The sequence below is a fragment of the Uloborus diversus genome, chromosome 1 (assembly GCF_026930045.1).
Source record: "Uloborus diversus isolate 005 chromosome 1, Udiv.v.3.1, whole genome shotgun sequence".
Lineage (NCBI taxonomy): Eukaryota > Metazoa > Arthropoda > Arachnida > Araneae > Uloboridae > Uloborus > Uloborus diversus.
The window spans coordinates 201,605,350-201,625,762 of NC_072731.1; the positions used below are offsets into that span (position 1 = coordinate 201,605,350).

A 20,413-nucleotide genomic window follows, 5' to 3' on the forward strand; every position below is an offset into this window, starting at 1 on the left:
AGCGCAAGCGAAGTCCTCTCAGAGGAAAGTCGTGAGCAATCTTATTAAATTTCTTCAGTGTTTCTACTTCCTTTTACAAAAAAGGAAGTATTGTATTCGCAAAAAAAATTTCACTCAACAATCGGCCTTAATTTCGATTTTGCTCACCCCGGAATGAATGTTGAGTTTATTTTTCAACCCGACTACAGGTGGATATATGCATAGGAACGTACAGACACCCGAAATATCCATTTTAACGATCCCAGAGTTAATTACAACGAGTTTTCTCGTGACGTCTGTATGTACGTATGTATGTGCGTATAAGTGTATGTATGTCGCATAACTCAAGAACGGAATGTCCTAGAAAGTTGAAATTTGGTACTTATGACTCCTATAGTGGGGTCTAGTTGTGCACCTCCCCTTTTGGTTGCATTCGGATGCTCCAAATGGGGTCTTTTGCCCCTTTTTGGGGGGAAATCAGTTAATTTCGATGTAAACTCAAGTGGAGTTATAATTTGACGGACACTTGGCGATATATTGCCAGTCTTCTGGTCGCCAAGTTTTATCGCCAACTTGGCGACAAATTTGGCGATTTTTTTAAAATTTTATTTTATTTTGAGCAATTACGATTGCTTATTGTTCTCATTTGACTGTTTTTGGCGTTACGCTGATTTTATTTTCCCTCCGCCGCATCACCGTCGACGGGCTCCTCACAATGCTGCTCCTCTAGCGAAAACCGTCTCCAGGTTGCGTCCATATCCTACACACACACACACGCATACATACACACACCTACACTACATACACACACACACTCATGCCTGCACAGACACACATGCCTACATACACACACACACGAACGCCTACACGCACAGCACTGCATACGTAACACTCACACACATGCATACATACACTTGCTCGTGATTGCGAAAAACATAATTTGAATTCAAGATGCCAAAAATTCAAACTAATATCCTTTTTAAATCTGGTTTCAATTTGGCCACGTTGGTGATATTTAGAGAGTAAACTATTGAATCACATTAAAACTGCCAATAATGAGAAAATAACATTAAATTGTAGTAAAAGGAAGTCATGTGATACACACATCAGCTCGTTTCTAGAAAAAATCTGCTATAGTGTTATTCTTATTTTGACCAGCGTATGTCATTGAAAGCGTAGTTTTTTTTATTTTTGTTTCTAGAGTGATGTTATTAATAAAAGTCCCTGAGAAAATAGCGAATTTCATTCCGATACTTTTCTGCCTTATCTCTACCCAGGTCGTGATTTCAAATTTTTCCTGGGGGAGGGGAGGATGTACACTCAACAATTTTATCAAAAGAAATGAAAGCTACACCCACTCATATGAAAAAGAATCAACTTTTCAAAGACGGAGGAAGGGGCAATCCCCCCCCCCCCGACTGAAGAGCCTACCATTACCGTAACAATGCTAGATTAAAGAGTTGTTTGTTTTTACTTCATTACGCCAAATCTAGTTCTTCTATTACCATATATTGGCATTACGTTTTACTATTCCTTCATTAGCGTTTAGTGCAGAAAGGGTATAAGTACGGGACTTACGCTCTAACTAACTAATTTTACTAAGCGAAAAATGTCGTCCCTAAATAAAGTGCTTTGTTGCACAAGAATTGACTTCCCTGCTACACTAGTCGATTTCTCTACATACAAGTATGGCAAAACCACAGCTAACTCAGTTTTGCAAAAAATGGGATTTTTGCCTTTTCTGAAATAATCGATTCAACTGTGTGTTTCCGCCTGTAAAACTGGATGTTCGTTTTTCCCTCTCATCGATAATCAGACTGTTGAAGTCTCTCAACTACTGCAAGGTTTTGCAAGTGTTGTTTCAGTGAATCGTGTTGGCTGAAGAGTTTTTTTGAGTAGTCTTAGTGGCATTAACTCAAAGAACACCTCCAAAACGGTTCCACTGAACTATCGAGACTCAACTTCTACATCATCAATTTTGTTTTCTAAATCATGTATTTCGGAAACTTCGGTGATGACATTTGCATCACAATGTCATCACAAAATCAAAATAAGGACGAGAAAAATTATCAGCACTCAATGAACAAATGGTCGGGGCCTGACTAATGCACGGCTCTCCGGGTCTGTGGACCATGGCACAATAATTTCTGGTGCACCAAAAACAAGGAGGGGGAGGGATTTCTTTCCCCCTTTTTTTAATTCTAAAAATGATCTTGGTTGCTGCACTGGAACTGCTTATGCTCCTACTGTCCTTCAAGTAGTCCAGTTTTAGACTTCTTTCACTTGGATGTACTAAACGAATTACGAACGAGAGGAAAAACTGGACCAGAGGTATGGAGACATCAGAGTAGGCGGGAACCAGAGGTAAGGGAAAACATCATTCTGTACGCTCACCATATTTAAATGTAAAATAAAAAGTGTTTCTAATGTTTAAATAACACAGCATTATCCCTTTTTTTACACAGAATTATACTTTATTTTTGAATGAGCTTAAAGCAAGGACTCATCCCGAAAATATTCAAGGAGCGGGCGGTTGATGTCAGATACTTACCCTTTTATAAACTTCAAAACTTCCGCCTCTCTAACATCATGGAAGATCGTTTAGAACTTCCATTTCTAAAAAAAGTCATCAAAGGTGTCCTATAATTACTCTTTTTGGACTTCAATTTAAAAAACTTTCTAGGGAAAGAGCCTCTGAAACCCATCGCATGTCATCTAAGATAGTCAAAAATTGAGTTTTTGGAACTTCACAAAACTTTCTGTGCAAAAAGACATGTGCCACAATTACATTTTCAAGACTACAATTCTGAAAAAATTTCGAGGGAGACTTTTTTTTCGTAACATTATTGAAGATCGTGTCTAAAATTACGTTTTTCGAACTTCATATGCCAAAAGAGAGTTCATGCATCTCGGTACCTTGTACCCGTCCTGGGCTTAAAGGCTTGTGCGATGGATCTGTTTGTGCATTTAATATGCAATTTTACATTATAATGTGAGTGTAAGGTGAATTCCTTCCCAGAAAAAGCCTAAATAAATTGAGAACACATATTTGCACAAAAGTTCTACACAATTCCTTTATTCACTGTTGTCAGCTAAGTTCATGCATCTGTAATCACATATGGCATAACTTTTAACTCAACAACCTTTTTTTCTCTCCAATTTTATAATTTTGAGAAGCTTACATATATACAAGCTTTTGTTGTTTCTTTTTTCACAATTATTTACAAGGAAGAATTCAATGCACAAAGACATCAGGAATCAACTTTTTTTTTCCTGTAACAAAACATACACATCGTTTCAAATGAAATCTCAAATATACATAAAGTTGCTGAACTTCAAAGCGTGAACAATGTATCACAATGAGGTGTAAAAAGCTGGGGCTGTAACAAAGGAAAAAAGATTTGCATATTTCATTCAGTACTACCAAAAGTTCCTTTTAATTCACTATAAAGGCAAAAAGATGGGGGAAATTTCATGAAATTAATTCAGAATTGATTTTGGCTATATAAAATCTTTTACTTCTATCGAATTTTCATAATCCCATCTTTCCCCCCTTTTCTAGATTTTTAAAGAAAAATCTTCAATGTGATCAATAAATGGCTACTCTGAAAAAAAAGTAACGATGTTCATCCTTCATCTTCGCTACTCAAGGGGGCAATTATGACAATTCATACTGATGTAATGAAGTAACATCCAACAGGATTGTTTATAGAAAAGGCATAAAATAAGGTGGCAAGTTGATTGCAAGGCTACTTCATTGTGTGGCAGGCTTTTTTTTTTTTTTTTTTTTTTGTGGAGGAGGGGGGTGGGGTCTGTTTTCTAAACATGTGTTAAATAAACCTCAATTATGTACTCTATTTAATAACTAATTCGATTTAGCTTTCATTATTTTGTGGTATCCACTAGATTTTTTGTTCACTATTTTTTCTGAATAGTACACTATTACTTCAATTCATTCAATTATTAGTGTGATTAACTACCACTTAGTTATTAGCCGTTTGTGTTTTACCTATTCTGGCAAATGGATAAAACGTTTTTTAGAGTGCATACCAATATACTCAATATAATACACTAATATATTTTATTTTACTCATTGAGTTATTAATTTACTTCAGCTTAACTAGTTAATTTTAAAATAATTCAATATCATTTATTCTTTTTATTTAAAGCATTTGAACTATAGCCGACTTTAAACAGTTCGATTGCAGTCTACTCCCACCCTATATAGAATGTTTGAAAGTTGTCTTAAAATATAATAATAATGTAACTAGTAACCAAATAATTCAATTAAAAAAAAAACTAGTATAAAACAATATCTTATGTATGAAGCACCTAAAATAATTCCAAGCAAAGGCAACAATAATTTCAGGTTTAATAAATGAAAAAATAAAATTCACTTTCCCTCTTTTTTTTCCAGCAAAATTAAACTGTATGTGAACATTAATTGTTCTATAATGATGATTTTGCTACGCTGTTTTGATTTTCAATTATGAGAAAATTAAATACATTCATTCCTATACTTTCTGGTATTTTAATTAAGTGTTTGTTATTAATAAATTAATTTTATTAACAAATACTAATTAATTATTCCATAATGTTTTTAAAAATGCCTTTTGCTCCCAACGATAGATAAAATCAAAATATATTTGGATGCGTGATGGAGTATTAAATGAGAATGGTGGACCTTTGATCCCTCCCGCCCCCCCTTTTGAAAAATTCCTGTGTACACCTTTTGGTGAGGGCAATTGTCACTGTGAATTTGTGTTTAATGTTAATAAAAATTTGTTAATAGAGAAATTTCTCACAACACTGAATTGTATATTGATCAGTTTATAATTAACATAAGAAACTTTTGGAATCACTTAAAGTACCAGTTTGATTATTTTATATTCAATAAGCAAAATACACATGCATACTTCTACTTTAAATCAAAAGACCAAAGCTGAACTTGTACGAGAAATGTCAATAATAACTCATATAATTCAAGATTGAGTTAAATAACAAAATATGAAAATAATTAAAACTAATTGGCAAAATATTAATATTATTTTCCTATTTATTGAGCAATATTAATTGTCTCAGTATTTAAAACCTGTATTTGAGCAATACTTTTTTTCAAAAGAAAAACCATGTTAATTTCACATTTAACCAGGCAAAACATCATTATTTCTGTTTTAAGAAGAAAGAAAACTGGGCTCAAAAAAAAAAATAAAAAGTTGAATAGTAAATGTGGACTGAACAAAGTTTCCCTAAGAAAGCTGAAGAATATTATGCCTTGAAATTTAAAGCCAATATCAGTGACATTTAAAAGTTAACTAAAAGGGCATAATTTTCTTTCTACCTAACATACGTGAATGTATATTTTGCTTAGAAAACAGCATTAGAACATGACATTAGCTCTACAATAATAAATAATTTAAACCCTCATAATTTATTAAATAACAAAACGTAATAGTTTGAATTGCAGTACAGCTTAATTTTTTTACGAGAGACTTGATTATAGCTATTCAGTAGGAAATGTTCATTGTATTTTAAATTTTAATATATGTTAAAAAAATGATAGAATAACATTAGGCAATAGTAAGCAAAGAATTTTTCAACATACATTTCATCACTTAAATAAAAAATTGCAACTGGGAAAAACTGACATTATTTTAAGACAAAAAAAAAAAAAAGTTACTTTTTGCTTAAAGAAACTCCTGTAAAAAGCTTCAAATTGAAATGGAATTATCAGTACAATGTCTTTTATTTTTAAGTATAGCAATGAGTATAAATGGAAAAGAAGTTGCGGCAACTAACCACTTGAGCCGGAAAGATGTGTCACGGATGACACGATGCTTCTGTCATAAAAATCACCATGCTGTACAAGTTGGCAGGTAGTTATCACAGAAATAAAAATGACATGTATGGTATGTCACTTTTCTCTCTTATGCATTCTTCTAAAACAATGGGATCACTTAATATCTAGCAGTGAGTTGCAGTTATTGTTTCGGTATACGCGTCTTTGAATTTCTCGACGGTGCAAGTGGTTAACTGCGAATAATTTAATGATTATAGTAGCTTTGACACTTCCAGTATAAATATTTTTTAGAAAAAAGTTAATTTCTTCTACGTTTGATCATTTCATACTTATAGTAAAAACAAGATTCTAGAGCATATATGTGTACTGTCAAGGGAAGGTAAACCACAGTGTCTGAAGAAATGAGGTTTTGAGATATTTGAAAGAAGCGTGTTTTATATTGCATACTAACAATAGGGGAATGTTGGAATCCAACGCTTCTTCTGGTTTTTATTTTTCGCGGAAACCAAATAAACAAGCTTGTACTGTCTGCTCTTGGAAGGAAAGACTAGCACTCGGGAAAGATTCCACTTTAAAAAGGGGCAATAAGTTGAGGATGTTCATTTTCCGCTCACGCTTTCTACTTTTTTTTTCCACGACACTATTTGGGAAGAACTGCTGATCACAGTATTTTGCACCTCCTTACTTCTGGCTTTTCAGCCCTGTTTCGATAAAATCAAAGCAGAACTGAAGCATGCGTGGAAAATTCCAAATTTGCGGGGAGGTTTCAGCTAAGGAAAACAGACAATGCAATAAAGCTGAATATTAGAATAGATTAAAAATTTGCAGTTACTGAGCTTTGTCTTCCCACGACAATATATGGCTCTGTCGTTCACTCTTGCCTTACAATAAATAATTGAAAATGGGACTTGTAATTGATATTGGAAAGCTTCGAACAACATTAAAAATTTAAATGAAAATAATTTCTTCAAAATAGATAAAACTTTGATAAAAATGCAATAATTAATTGCAAAAATCTTTGAAATAAGAACAAATATGAAGGAAAATATCACATTAAGTGTAGTTTCAGTCATGAATTTGTGTCTAGTGTGCATTTCAGTATACTGACATTAAATTGAAAATACTGAAGAATTGAAAATGAAATAGTAATCAAAAGTGACATAAAATCAATATTAAAAACTTAAAACCTCTAAGTTTATAAAAAGTCAAAAATATGTCTAACAATATTTAAAACCTGCATGTTTTATAATACAATGAAATAATTTCAAGCTATCTTATACTTCTGTGGGCAATCAAGTATAAGATATATGAATATAATTTTATATACATTAGTTTTGAAAGGCTTTGACCTTAACACATAACTGTAATTACCAGGAAGTATGAGGAAGATATATACTGTAAACTACATTTCTAACTTTAAACCTTTTTTTTTTCATTATACATTTTATTGTTTTTCCATAAAATATTTCACTTGACTGTTGATTTTAAATTTTGATAGTTGGAAGTTAGGACAATATGCAATTATTTGTAGAATCTGAATTGAAAAAAAAAAAAAAAACAGTACATAATTTAAGTACCAACAATTTCATTACACTAAGTACACCATATCATTTATAGTGAAAAAAACAGTCACTTCACTGTTACTTCAGTTTAATTATTATTTTAAAATTTAAGAGATTTTTTTAATGAAATTAACAATTAGAATTTTAATTACTTATACATACAGTAGAACCTCAGAAATGCAAACTAATTGGAGATGGGCCCTGTTCAAATTATGAAAAGTTCGAAGTTAACTTGTGTCTTATTTAAATTCTTGTTACTTTTAGTAACCCAGAAATTTTTGTTTATAAGTTAATATCAAAGCAAGTGCTTATTACATCATAACACAAACTAGTTTAGCTTTTGAATCATAGTTACTGATTTTAACTATTTTCATATCTAATTTTAGGCTTTCACAAATTGTTCCGATTATCTGGAATTTCAAACCTCTGGGACACAGATTTCTGAGGTTCCACTGTATTGAAAAAATGTTGTGTTTCTTTGCAATCTTATATCATAACACAAATGGTTATGTCTTTTTTTTAATTTTTTTTTACTTTCAACAAATAGTCAACAGACATGTTTATTGATCATGTCATGATATGTTGACATTTCAAAAACATACTATGGTTCGAAATGTCATTATATCAGGACCTATAATCATATTAATGGTTGATTTAAGATTATAGAAAAAAAGTCCATTTTTAATACCTTTTAACTCACTCTTCAGAGTTTACTAAAAACTACAACTGCACAAAGAGAGGAATATATGAACTGTGTTTATAAATTGACCACAATTGTAAACATACTTTCTGAAACTTTTGGCAACGATTATAGCTTAATAAATTACAAAAGATCAAAAATTAATCCAAATACTGTCAGCTCCGCTTAATCAGGTAACAGATAAATGAATACCCCGTTTATATGAATAAAACCTCCCGGAACCGAATATTTCCCGATAGATGCAATGTTACAATTCCTCGCTTAATCGAATAATTTGCCCAGATAATCAAATAATATTTATCAGCTTTCACAAATAATTTTTTTTGAATAAATTAGAAATAAGTTAAGTAAAAACAATTGTTGAAGTAAAAATATAAAACAATACTTTTTTGCCTTCAACTGGCTTGAAAAAACTTCTATTTTTCATCAAAACAGTTCTTCTATTCTTTCTAATTTCCTTTGTCATTGCCATTACAGAAAACAATAAACAGCGCAGTCGATAATTAAATAACACGAAGAAATATACATTTCGGACAATAACAAATTGAAAAATATTAAATGTGGAACATGGCAGATGAGAAGGGAGAAAAAGGCTTGGAAAAGGGTTTCCAAAAGACCTTGGAGCAAGCAATCCACTTTTACCGATTTTTTTTCAAAAAATATTGTACTGAAATAAGGTGCCAAGACAAACATTTCATAACTCAAGTTGAAAGTTTTTTTTATAATTTTCATTCTTATTATAATATATGAATAAATTAGTAAACTATTTTGTTGTTTACTTAGCTTATTTCTAAAACGTTTTACAAATAACGTTATTTATTTCTTTTCTATAGCTATTGATTTATAATTATTACGTTTTAAGACAAAGGTTGTCAATTTAGAAAGGTAAAGAAAATTTCCCGGCTTTATCAACACCCTGCTTAATCAAATATTATTTCCTGGAACTGACAATATTCGATTAAGCGGAGCCGACAGTATTATTTAATTAAAAAAAAACATGAGTGAAAACATAGTTTTGCAATTAATAATCTCATGCATGCAAAACATATTTGTCCAGAACAAACAAATGGCAGTATGAAGCAATTTTACAAAATCAACACAAAAACAAAAAACATCTTACAAACAATAAAATTTATAATTAATATTTATTGATTAGGAAACCATCATTTGGTTAATAAGAAAATATTTTTAATGATGATGAGAGCATATAATATAATAAAGATGAAATCTAGATATACAATGAAAATGTAATACAAAGAAACATCTATTATAAGTGCAGAACAAAAAGAACAGTGAAAATGAATTAGCAGTATTTATTTAGTTTTTTTCTTTTTTTCAAGTCACCATCATGCATTAAAAGAAAAGAAAGAAAGGAAAAAAAAAGATCAATTTCTAGCACAATTCATTAAATAAATAAGAATTATTATAATATGAGTCTAAAAATTCACAAAAACAAAAGGTACTTAAAAAATGAATAATAAATGTTCTGCTTCCTGCAATCTATCAAACAAGCACAATTTAATTTTTGCTCACCAGTTAAACTATTATTCTTTTTTGAAATTAATGATCAGTATTAAAGCATGATTATGAATTTTAATTCAGAACTAGAATTCAAAATAAATAACAATTACATCTTTATTGTAATGATTCTCAACTTGCGATAAAGTGTACTTAAATCGCACATTTTTGGTGAAAAGATAAAACGTACTAAAAAGAATACTAAATTGCAAAAAAAAAAAAAAAAAAAAAAAAAAATTAAAAAATGTAAAATCATCTCTGATAGTTTTTGCAAAGCAACATCAAACTTAACACAAATGGTTGACAACTCATTTTGAAGTGAACAAACATAAATATTTACACTAACATTCAATAACATGTACTACCAGTAACTCATTGAATGCATATGATAAAATAAATAATATTTTTCTCAAGCTCCAAAAAAGAAGGTTCTAATTTTTCTTTAGAAAGAAATTTCAAAGTTTTCAAGAAAATGGGAGTTGTTTTAATAGAAAATAAAAAAAAGTGTTAATTTTTCTAGCAGAAACACTTAGTTTTAAGAATACAAATATTCACACAGTAGTCAAAGACTAATTTGTAACCAAAAAGTTTTATTTTATTTATTTATTTATTGTGTTGTTGATTAACAAGGCAACTTATAATATCAAACCATCAAGTTTATCTAAAGTCAAAAGATATGGGATAGGTTAAAACTAAAGAGAAAATGATAAGATGAAGCAAAAATATAATGAGGGCACTCAAAAAATATTTGTATTTCATACCTCTACAGATAAGAAAAAAAATCTACAAAAGCAGAAAAAAATACTGCAGTTGAAGGAAGTGAAAAGATGTTTTAAATTTCTTATTGTCAAAGTTTGTCCAAAAAAAAAAAAAAAAAAAAAAAAAAAATCAAATCCATACTAGAATAGACTGATATATTTCATTATAGGTTTGAGGGACAAAATTAGTAAATGGTTAACAGATTAATCAGTTTAATAGAAATGTTAAATTTGATTATGAATGAGTCTCCAGTGATAAAACATGAATTTAATTAATAACTTCATTTCCTTATATACATGTACTATAATAGAAGTTTTAGTGTTTGAAAACAACAATAAAAATTTAAAAAATTCAAAAGCATACATAAAAGCTTAAAAAATGCATTAATTTTCATTAGAAATATAATGGGTAATAGCATAGGGCTCATATAAGCCTAATTATTTCAAAACAAACAACTTTTCAATAATTTTGTAGAAATCAAACTATATCTAAATTATTAAAGTGCAAGAATTCAATGCAGATTTAAAAAAAACAGCAAAAATTACTTGAGTCTTTGAAAAGAAAGAAAATCTTAAATGATTAGAAATGAACTTATGAATTTAGGGAACAGGTATTAAAACATATGGTTTTATACTATTGAAAACATATTTTTCTAAAAAGTTTTCATTCATTACTCTGCTGTAATAGTAACAGTTTTAAAAAACATATATATTAAAACTTTTCTTAATCATTAGTGCACTGATTTAAACAACTGCTAATGAATGTTTAGCTTTTAGACAGCCGAAACAATTTCTTTGTTTTGATGAAAATAAAAGCTTCTAAAGCAAATCATGTTTAAACAAGGAATCTTGGTTGCCAATTTTTACAATAGAAAGATAGGTTTCAAAAGAATTAAATTTAAAAATTGGTTACTAAAAAGAAAATAATAATTTTCTTAAAGATAAATAAAACTTAACAAATAACAACCATAAAAAAAACCTAATGTTATTTAAAAAAGAGGGGGGAGGGGGAGTAAACACAAAATTGGAACTTGGAACAAGATTCCCCCAATCAATAAATATTACATATTCTAATAGGAAACTAAGAAAAACAAAGAGGCAGAAAACAAAAAGCTCATAATTCAAATTTATAAAAAATTACATTAATTTAAAATGTGAAGAGCACTTGTATAGTTAAATGAGATAAATGTAGCAAGTTTTCTATTAAAAAAACGGCAACAAGACCAATCACATCAACAAGGAAATTTATCACTTGACATCATGATCTTAACTGTACACAACAGCATTAGAAGGAGGAAGTAGTAGAAAGCCCCATCATAGTATTACTTCTGGAAGCATGGAATATTTTGACTTTCTCCAAAACTTATAAATATGATTCAAAACTCCACACTATGAAACCTTTTAGCACTCAACTATCAACACACTCTTCTTCCAGACACACATTCACAGACATGCACTTTACCTTTTAATTTGTGTACAATACTACTTACAACAACACTACCAGAAGCAATGACCGCTCGGCAGTGAAATAACAAAACAAGTCCAATCACAAGCTGAAATGCTGCAATTTGTTGAAAAATTCCCCCTAGTCCAAAGTTATGGTTTTCGTTTTTTTTTATACATATATTTATATATATATATATATATAATGTGTGGATGAGTACAAGTTGGTTCATTCACACAACCCTATCACAGCAACATCTTTATATTTTCTCCGCACGCTTCCTTGGCAGACTCCGAGTGATTTAGGAACAAGGAATGAAGCATGAGTATGACCAGCACAAGGTTGTGTGCTCTCTCTTGGAAGCGAGGACAGACGGTCAGTTCGGCAGCAGACAACCTTGAGCTGTGGTGCTCTCTCTCTCGCGATTCGCTCGGAGAGCCCCCTCTATTTACACACAGTTGAAAAAGAAATTTAGTAACTACAATCGAAAGGCTATGTTTTGTCCAGTACGGCATTGGACTGCCGACTGTGTTTGGAGTAGTTTGGTTTCAGATAGTCTTCACTCGAAAGAGATATGACATCTATCCTATCTTCTTTCCGATACTGCAGGCACCTCCTTATAAAATTCTGCAAAAAGGAAGGTCACATTTAATGTTAGATTTGCAACAGGATGAGTCAAGTCATGCAATTACAAAAACCACCCTTTATTTCTAAGTGCGTACCCCCAATATTTATGAAGTACATTACACACTATGTAAATTTACACAGAGAACATTATAAAGTAGACAGACCAACGAACAAACAGCCTGTAATTTATTTTAAAAAAAAGTTTCAAAAGTTTTTCTTTGATAATTGGCTTGTAGTAACTTTCTTCTATACATTTCCAAAAAGAAATTGACTAGAAAATGCTGTGCTTGTCCAGAGGTTGGGAGTATTTATTCACAGGGCTGATGTACTTTTTTTCACTTCAACCCCCCAAAAACTCAATGCAGAACCAAAAAAGTTCTCTTGATATATATATATATATATATATATATATATATATATATATATATATATATATATATATATATATTAAAATTATACTTCGGGACAGTAAAGCACATTATACACCATGGAACAAGTCAAAAGGTATTTACCTGAGCATAATTTTAAATAACTTTGGTATATTTTCTGCAAAGAGAAGGGTTCTAATATGTTGACTTCATGTCATGCAACATTAAGCAATAAGGATTTTTTATTATATTAACTATATTAGGTATAAACTGAACTTCCATTCTTTGCATAATACATCTGCAATATGTATTTTCCCACTTCACTGACTTAAAATAGTAATCAAAAATAAAAATTAGCATAAAATTGGTTCAAGTATATGACTGTTGTCGAAATCACAAAGTATAACCCAATATACAACAGAGTGTTCTAGATATAGAAGATCAAAACAACATTTATGAAACTAACAACTTGCAAATACCACATTGGAAGAAAATTTCCAAGATAAATAACATTTTAGTTAAAACTTCCAATAAGTCAAATCATTTCTATATTTGTACAAATCAAAAAAAGAGATGAAGAACATACTTTTGCTTCACTGCTAACAGCAGGTTTTGCTGGAAATTCTACTTCTGTTGCTTTGAGTATAGTATTTTCTTCTAGTATAGTTGCCTGGGATTGATTGTGACCAAATGGCTAAATTAAAATGATAAAAACAAGCAAAGCAATTAAAAACTAACAAAATCTTTAGAACTTTAAAAACAAAATAAATGAAGATTTTAACAGATTAATTGAATAAATTCCTAAAACTTGATTTCTACTTATCTGTTGTGTTTTTATGTATTTTTAGGGGCATACATGAAAAATAAATTTTTTTCTCTTTGTTATTCTTAATTACATAAGTTTATTAGAACAAAAACGTTTTTTACTTTTTGATGATAATCTAATTATAGGCAAGGGTTCCTAAATGTAATCCACAAAAATTTTAGGAAATTGTTGTACTCCAATATTTAAAAACAGGTTATTTTTCAATACAGGCATGAGAAACACATTTAAATGGAGCCACTTTTAGGTGATAGCAATCTCAACATTTTTTTCTAAACCTACACTGATTGAATTACATAGTGTTTCAAAATCATAAAATTAAACATTTTACAGTATGATCTAAGCAAGACAACATTAGGCTTTCTTATAAATACTAATATAAAGCATGACTCCATTTTAAAATTGCAAAACAGAACTTGATATTAACCTTTTTTCCATAGAGGCACTGGTAGAATATTACACCAACACTCCATACATCAACTTTAGATGATATTTTGGGAGGTGTTTTTCCAACTACAAAGCACTCTGGAGGAAGATACCTTTAAAACAAATACACTCATCATATATTAAAGCATAATTATTGATAAAATATATATACAAAACAAAGCATTTAATTCTCAATTATTTTATAAAGAACACAAACAATAATATTTAGTTTTCAAAAAGATATAATATCAATATGAGAATCAAGAATTTCCGCTGTACCAACTTTATTTCATGGAAAACAATGGATGAAAAAAATTATCCTCTAAAACTTTTTTTACATACAGTAGACCCTTATTTTACAAGGGTTTATTTTATGCACATTTGATTATACGCGGTTTAAGATTTGACACCTTATTTCATTTTATGCGGATGAGTTTTGATTTTACGCCGATGCTGCACGGCAAACAAATAAAATTTTCCCCTGAAACCCCCGAGATTACAGACAACACATAATAAACTACATTGTGGCGAGAAATTTTTATAATTGGTTCTAGAGCTCTTTCCAGAAGTAAAGTTATTGGACTGACACAATTCAGAGCTCACTGGAAGAGTTTTTAGAAATGACATATTAGAACAAAAATAATGAGGATATCAACATCAATGACAATGGCACAAAACCCAAAATCCTTTCACATTGAAAATTTTCAGCCATTCCTTGACAATGTCAAGTAATCTTTCAGATTTATTTATGAAGGAAGATCCTGTCATGGAAATGACAGAATGGAGTGATCACGGATGCCAACTACAGAGAACAATTATTAATGATCGCCAAAAGAATATCACAGCCAGCTCTTTTCTATAAACACTAAGTTAATTCATGTTTTCTTTACGTTTTTGTTTGGACAGCAGGGATCCTTATAACAAAAGTCTACTGCATTTGGAGAAATAAATTGAGTGCAAATGAATCAAAAAAAAAAAAAAAAAAAATCCATCAAAATTTGGTTTGCTTTCTGTTTTATGAAATTCCCACACTTCTCCAATTCTTTCAATTTACTTCAGAACCTGATTCACCAATTAAAGAGTCCTCTTTTATATACTTATTCCTTTATTTATTTTAAGAATTTCAAAACATTAAGGCTAGGAATTACATTGGAACAACCAAGATTCTGTTTTGGGGGTACTGTCCTGACAGAACTTATAAATAATGAATTATGGATGTATGTGACATTAGCAGTAACTTCTTTAATAAATAAATAAATAACCTATCAATTTTCAACAGTTTACACCAAGCTAGCAACAAATTAAACCAATTTTGAATGCAACTTTTACATACATACATTTGCATAAGCAGTTTCTAGAAATGAAAGTAAATTTCATCTTTATTATACATACCAATAGGTACCAGCACCTTGAGATGTGAGATCCATTCCAACCTCTGGGCTGTAATTTTCATCATCCATAATTTTACTTAAACCAAAGTCTGTAATTTTAATTTCACCACTTCCTAGCAGTATATTTCCTGCAGATTACAGGGGGGAAAAAAGGTAAATCAAACAAACTTTTTGGAAACTCATGAAATAATTATTACATGCATTCACCAAATGGTACAAACTCAATTGATACAGTCGTATCAACACAATTAGTAAAACACACATTTGGTACAACCATTTCAAAAATTTTAAAATACAGTCGGACCTCCATATATCGAACTTCCACATATCGAAATTTTCTATATATCGAAATCCCAGCAAATTTCTATGTTCATTGTATAGAAAAATTGTTTCTATATATCGAAAAAATCTCTATATATCGAAAAAAATTTCGAGACATTCATAGGTTTTTTTTCCACTTTAGAGTGTTTGTCTCATAAAAAATGAAGGTTAGAGGAGAAAATTACATTCACTAAAAGTTGCTACGTAACTCATAAGAAATCTGGGGTTGAAGGGTGTGTAGTTAAGTCGTTGTTCCATTCTGGAGTTCTTAAATTCCCTCAAGTTCATTTCAAATCTTAGCTGTAACCAGTAACACTAAAACCAATTTCAAATTATCTCTTTTGTTTGTTGATTATCATTTCTAGTCTTCCTAGCTTCAGCTTTTATTTCAATGGTTTAGGATACTTTTATGATAAAATAAGACCGTTTCCATATATCGAAATTTCTATATATCGAATTTTTTCCCGACAATTTGCTACTTCGGTTACATGTTAAATGGATAAATAATCCAGTGGCCTTCAAAGGATGGCTGTTAACCAGGGTGGTAATTTATGGTGTTCCCCTGTCCTCCACAAAGAAAAAAAAGAGGTTTTATGGAAATACAAAGTTTGTACAAGTATCAGAAACAACTTTTATTTTTTGTGGTGTAAGGACAGGTTAAATTGAAAAACAACTATTAATAACAAATGCATTTTATGTAAAAATTACTCTGCATGCATATTTAACCACCTCCTATCTGTAATATTTTCCTTTATTTTTGTTGAGATTTGATGGATTAAACTTAATTTTGATATCTTGGGGTCAACTTTCAGAATTAAAGTACAGTAGACCCTCGTTTTAAGCGGGTTCATTTTACGCAGTTTCGATTATACACGGTTTAAGATTTGACACCTTTATTTTATTTTACGCAGATGAGTTTCGGTTTTACGCGGATATGGCAATGCAAACAGATAAAATTTTCCCGTTTCAAAATCCAAACTCCTACAAATTGCAAATTACACATAATAGTAGTGTTCCCGCTAGACCGTTTTTGAAGGGCGCAGCGCCCTGCCCTTTTCCATATCAGCAGAATGCGCCCTGCCCTTCTTTTAGATCGCGAAATGCGCCCTGCCCTTTTTAAAAATAAGAAATTGCACCTTTTGTTTTTAAAAAGATGCCTCAACCATCATTTCGACCTGCCGCGATATCGGGGCAATTTTATTTGTCCAGCGATTGTCTGCAAAAGCGCCCATGTCTTATCCTTGTTCCCAGAATTTCACCTTGAAAACGGCCCCATAAACAAAAGGGGAAGCAAATACCTAGAGGAAGAAGGGATGAGATTCTCAGAATTCAAAGAGGCTTATCAGTAGGAAACAAAGGCATGTTCTTCCCCTCTACTGAAGGTTGGTTTTTGAAAGGTTGTGGGAAGGAGTGGGGGTCTTCTGGGAAGGGAGAGATCTTTGCTTCATTCCTTCCCATCCTTGATCTTCTGAGAATCAACAATGAGAGAGGGAATAGGACAATTTCCTAACATTTCAGCCCTTTGTGTCCGTTTTTCGTCTGCACATGGAAATTAGGCTTAGCTAATTACAGCGCATTGCTAGTGATTGTGTAGCAATCTTTTCACATCTGTTTCTGGAAAGTTAACTTTCTGATTGTTTCCTAAAGAACATAGTACAAAGCTTACTGGGCTAAAATGCAAGGGTATTTTTTAAATATCTTGGATTTTTAACCCCCATCCCCAGCCCCCTCTAAAAAGCCGTTTGAAATGGAAACATCGCATTGACAGGGCGTTCATTCAATTCTTTCCTTTTTGCTAAGTATTTTTATTATCTTTGTATATGTGTGTGTGTGTGTGTGACTCATATAACAGATTATTTAAAACACTTATTGACATAATAAAAAGCATACTTTTGACTTACGTGTGCTTTTTTTCTAACTGAAATAATCTTGCACTGTTTCTTTTTCATTCATAAATATTATACAATTGATTTTTAAAAAAATCATAAAATTAAAATGGCGAAATATTAAATTTTCACAAAAATTGTCTGAGATAAAAATCTTAGCTTGGCCCAAGCTGCTTATGCATTGCATTTAGAAGCGCATACATCTGCGAACACATTTGTATTATGAATTTGAACAACTCCAAGACTAGGAAATAGAACTCAAATAAAATCTTTTTAGTTTTGCAACTTGCTACCACTGCATTTTTTGAAGAACTGCACACAGTATTTTAAGTTAATTATTCTATTTGAAGTGTACTATATTTAAAAAAGGAGAATTTACACTCATCACAATTTTGATGTCTACTAAAATACTTAATGGCACAATGCACATTACTAGGCAGTTTCTTTGGTAGGAAGGGGGGATCAGTTATTAAATACTGTTCTTCTTAAATTAAAATTCAAAGGGTTTTGAAATGCCTAGAACTTTTTTTTTACTCTTATAGGTAGTTAAAATTATGGCCTGAAAAGTGTTGAAAAACACCCAAAGCCAAGTTATAGCATTAGCTAAATGTTCCTAGGGAGAGGGGAGGTCATGGTGCTGGACTAGACTGTTTGAATTTTTGCAACGTGTTTTAAGTGTTATTTCTCCTCTTAATTTTTTTTTTGGGGGGGGGGGGGCGCTCAGTACTTTTTGAGTGGTGCATAATTTGTCTTGGAGGGGGGGGGGGGGAGACGCCGCGTTGAAATCGTGCCCTTTTTTTAAAAAAGTGCCCCTTTCAAAGGCCAGCACCCTGCCCTTTTTTTTTCCTAGAGTGAACACTAATAATAGACTGCATTTTGGCGTGCTAATAATCAAGCTTGGGCCACTGGAGACATTTTAAGCAATTGATCCCAAAGCTTTTTCTAGAAGTAACTTGTTAAACTCACACAGTTCAGAATTCACTGGAAGAAGAGCTTTTAGAAGTGACTAAGGAGGCCAAACCCAACGAGGATACCGACGTCGGTGACATACAACCAAAAACGTTCACATTGAAAACTTTGAGCCATTCCTAGACAATAGAAATGATCTTTCTGATTTGTTAGTGAAGAAGATATCATAGAAATGACGCAAATGGTCATGGATGCGTTAATGCTTTGCAAAGAATTAACAGAGAAAAAATCTTAATGACTGCCAAAAGACTATCATCGCCAGCTCATCTTTATAAACAAAACACAAAATTAAATTATGTTTTTTTTACGCATGTGGTGCATAAAAATCAATATAAGTACACATTAAACTTATACAATTAGTCATCACTAGAATGAAGTAGTTTTTTTACGTACGGAACCTAACCCCTATTTCAACATTAGCATTAGGACTCAATTCATGCGGTTTTGATTTACGCGGCATTTCTGTGGAACGTAACCCCCACGTAAAATGAGGGTCTACTGTAGTTCTATTTTTTATAATCTCTCAAACCCACTTTCGGTGTCACCCTGGGGGGGGGAGGGGGGGGGGAACTGATACTGAAGAAATAGCATCATGAATTGTAGGGTAGTTAATATTTTCAACACATTGAAATGGAACAGCAGCCCAGTGAGAAGAAAAGGAATGCAAGTGAACTTTATAAAGTTTTTGGTAAAATGTGCAAAGTTTTAATCATAGGTAGGCTTTTTTTCTAAAACATGCTGTATAGCAGCCTAGAACTACTATTATCACCTTTTGCACCAAAACAACTAAGAATTTCTCCTATCATTCGGACTAGTTATCTCAAAATTTTATTATTGGCACTTACACTTGCTTTGAGGTGCTTATATTTTGAAAACAAGAAACAACTGAAATTTAAAAACAAAAAAATAATGTATAATCTTTCATTGCATACCTGGCTTTAGATCATAGTGTATGATAGGAGGTTTGATTTCATTTAAATATTTAAGGGCATGAACAACTTGCATTATTATACATCTAGCTTCCCGCTCAGGAATATTTTTGTGTTGTTTGAGGTAGAAATCAAGGTCATGACCATCACAGTATTCTAAAACTGTACAAAACCTGCAAACAAAGTTCATACTTGAAGCAATGCGAGTAAAAACAAAACATACTCACACAATATAAATACAAATGCAGAAAAATGTTATCTGTAAATACTCCTATGTTCCACAGTTTTGAAACTTCCGTGTACTTATATTTAGAAAGGAGAAAAAGTGAATCTGTTGCTCATAAAAAAATAACTACCAATCAATTTAGTACATTTTAACAAAAAAAAAAAAAACTATTTTTTTCTTTTTCAAATTAAACTGATAAATATATTCCAGTAAATAGCTAGCAGACTGAAGAAAATCAATGTACCATGACATGCATTTGCATTCTGCTTTTTTCCCCTTCAACCTACATTCAGCCTATGATAATGTTTTAAAATACCAGTCCAGAAATTAATGAAGAATTGTAATACTTTTGTTTAATGTAGAATCAAACAACAAAACTCAACTTTTGTCATGATTTAATTCTAGTTCTATCAGTATTATTTTTGTACATGTAGGTAGTTAGCTACGCACTCCAGATTATTGCACTTCCAAGGGGTATACATATTCCAAGCACCTCGGCAGACGTTGAAAAAAGCCAAAATTCAAAGTCGATCTTGGTATGCGGCGATTTTGCACAAAGGGCAAGAAACCTCTGGTTTTTGTTGATAAAGACATTAAAATGAACCAATTAGACATTTAAGACACTGTTGTAGTTCCCTGGGCCAAAAGGCACCTGGGCAATGTTGACTGGACTTTTCCATCAGATT

The 20,413-nt window shown here is 31.4% G+C and overlaps 1 protein-coding gene across 1 annotated transcript in view; it reads right to left on the reverse strand.

Annotated features, from left to right (window-relative positions):
* Positions 1–3,027: 3,027 nt before the first annotated feature.
* Positions 3,028–20,413, reverse strand: part of LOC129234131 (serine/threonine-protein kinase tousled-like 2) — a 50,803-nt gene continuing 33,417 nt past the window's right edge. The window contains exons 15-19 of the mRNA XM_054868025.1: positions 19,505–19,674; positions 15,398–15,524; positions 14,007–14,118; positions 13,343–13,450; positions 3,028–12,388 (exon numbers count right to left, since the gene is read on the reverse strand). Of these exons, the coding sequence (XP_054724000.1) occupies positions 12,254–12,388; positions 13,343–13,450; positions 14,007–14,118; positions 15,398–15,524; positions 19,505–19,674 (652 nt within the window). The 3' untranslated portion in view covers positions 3,028–12,253. The remainder of the gene's footprint in view (positions 12,389–13,342; positions 13,451–14,006; positions 14,119–15,397; positions 15,525–19,504; positions 19,675–20,413) is intronic.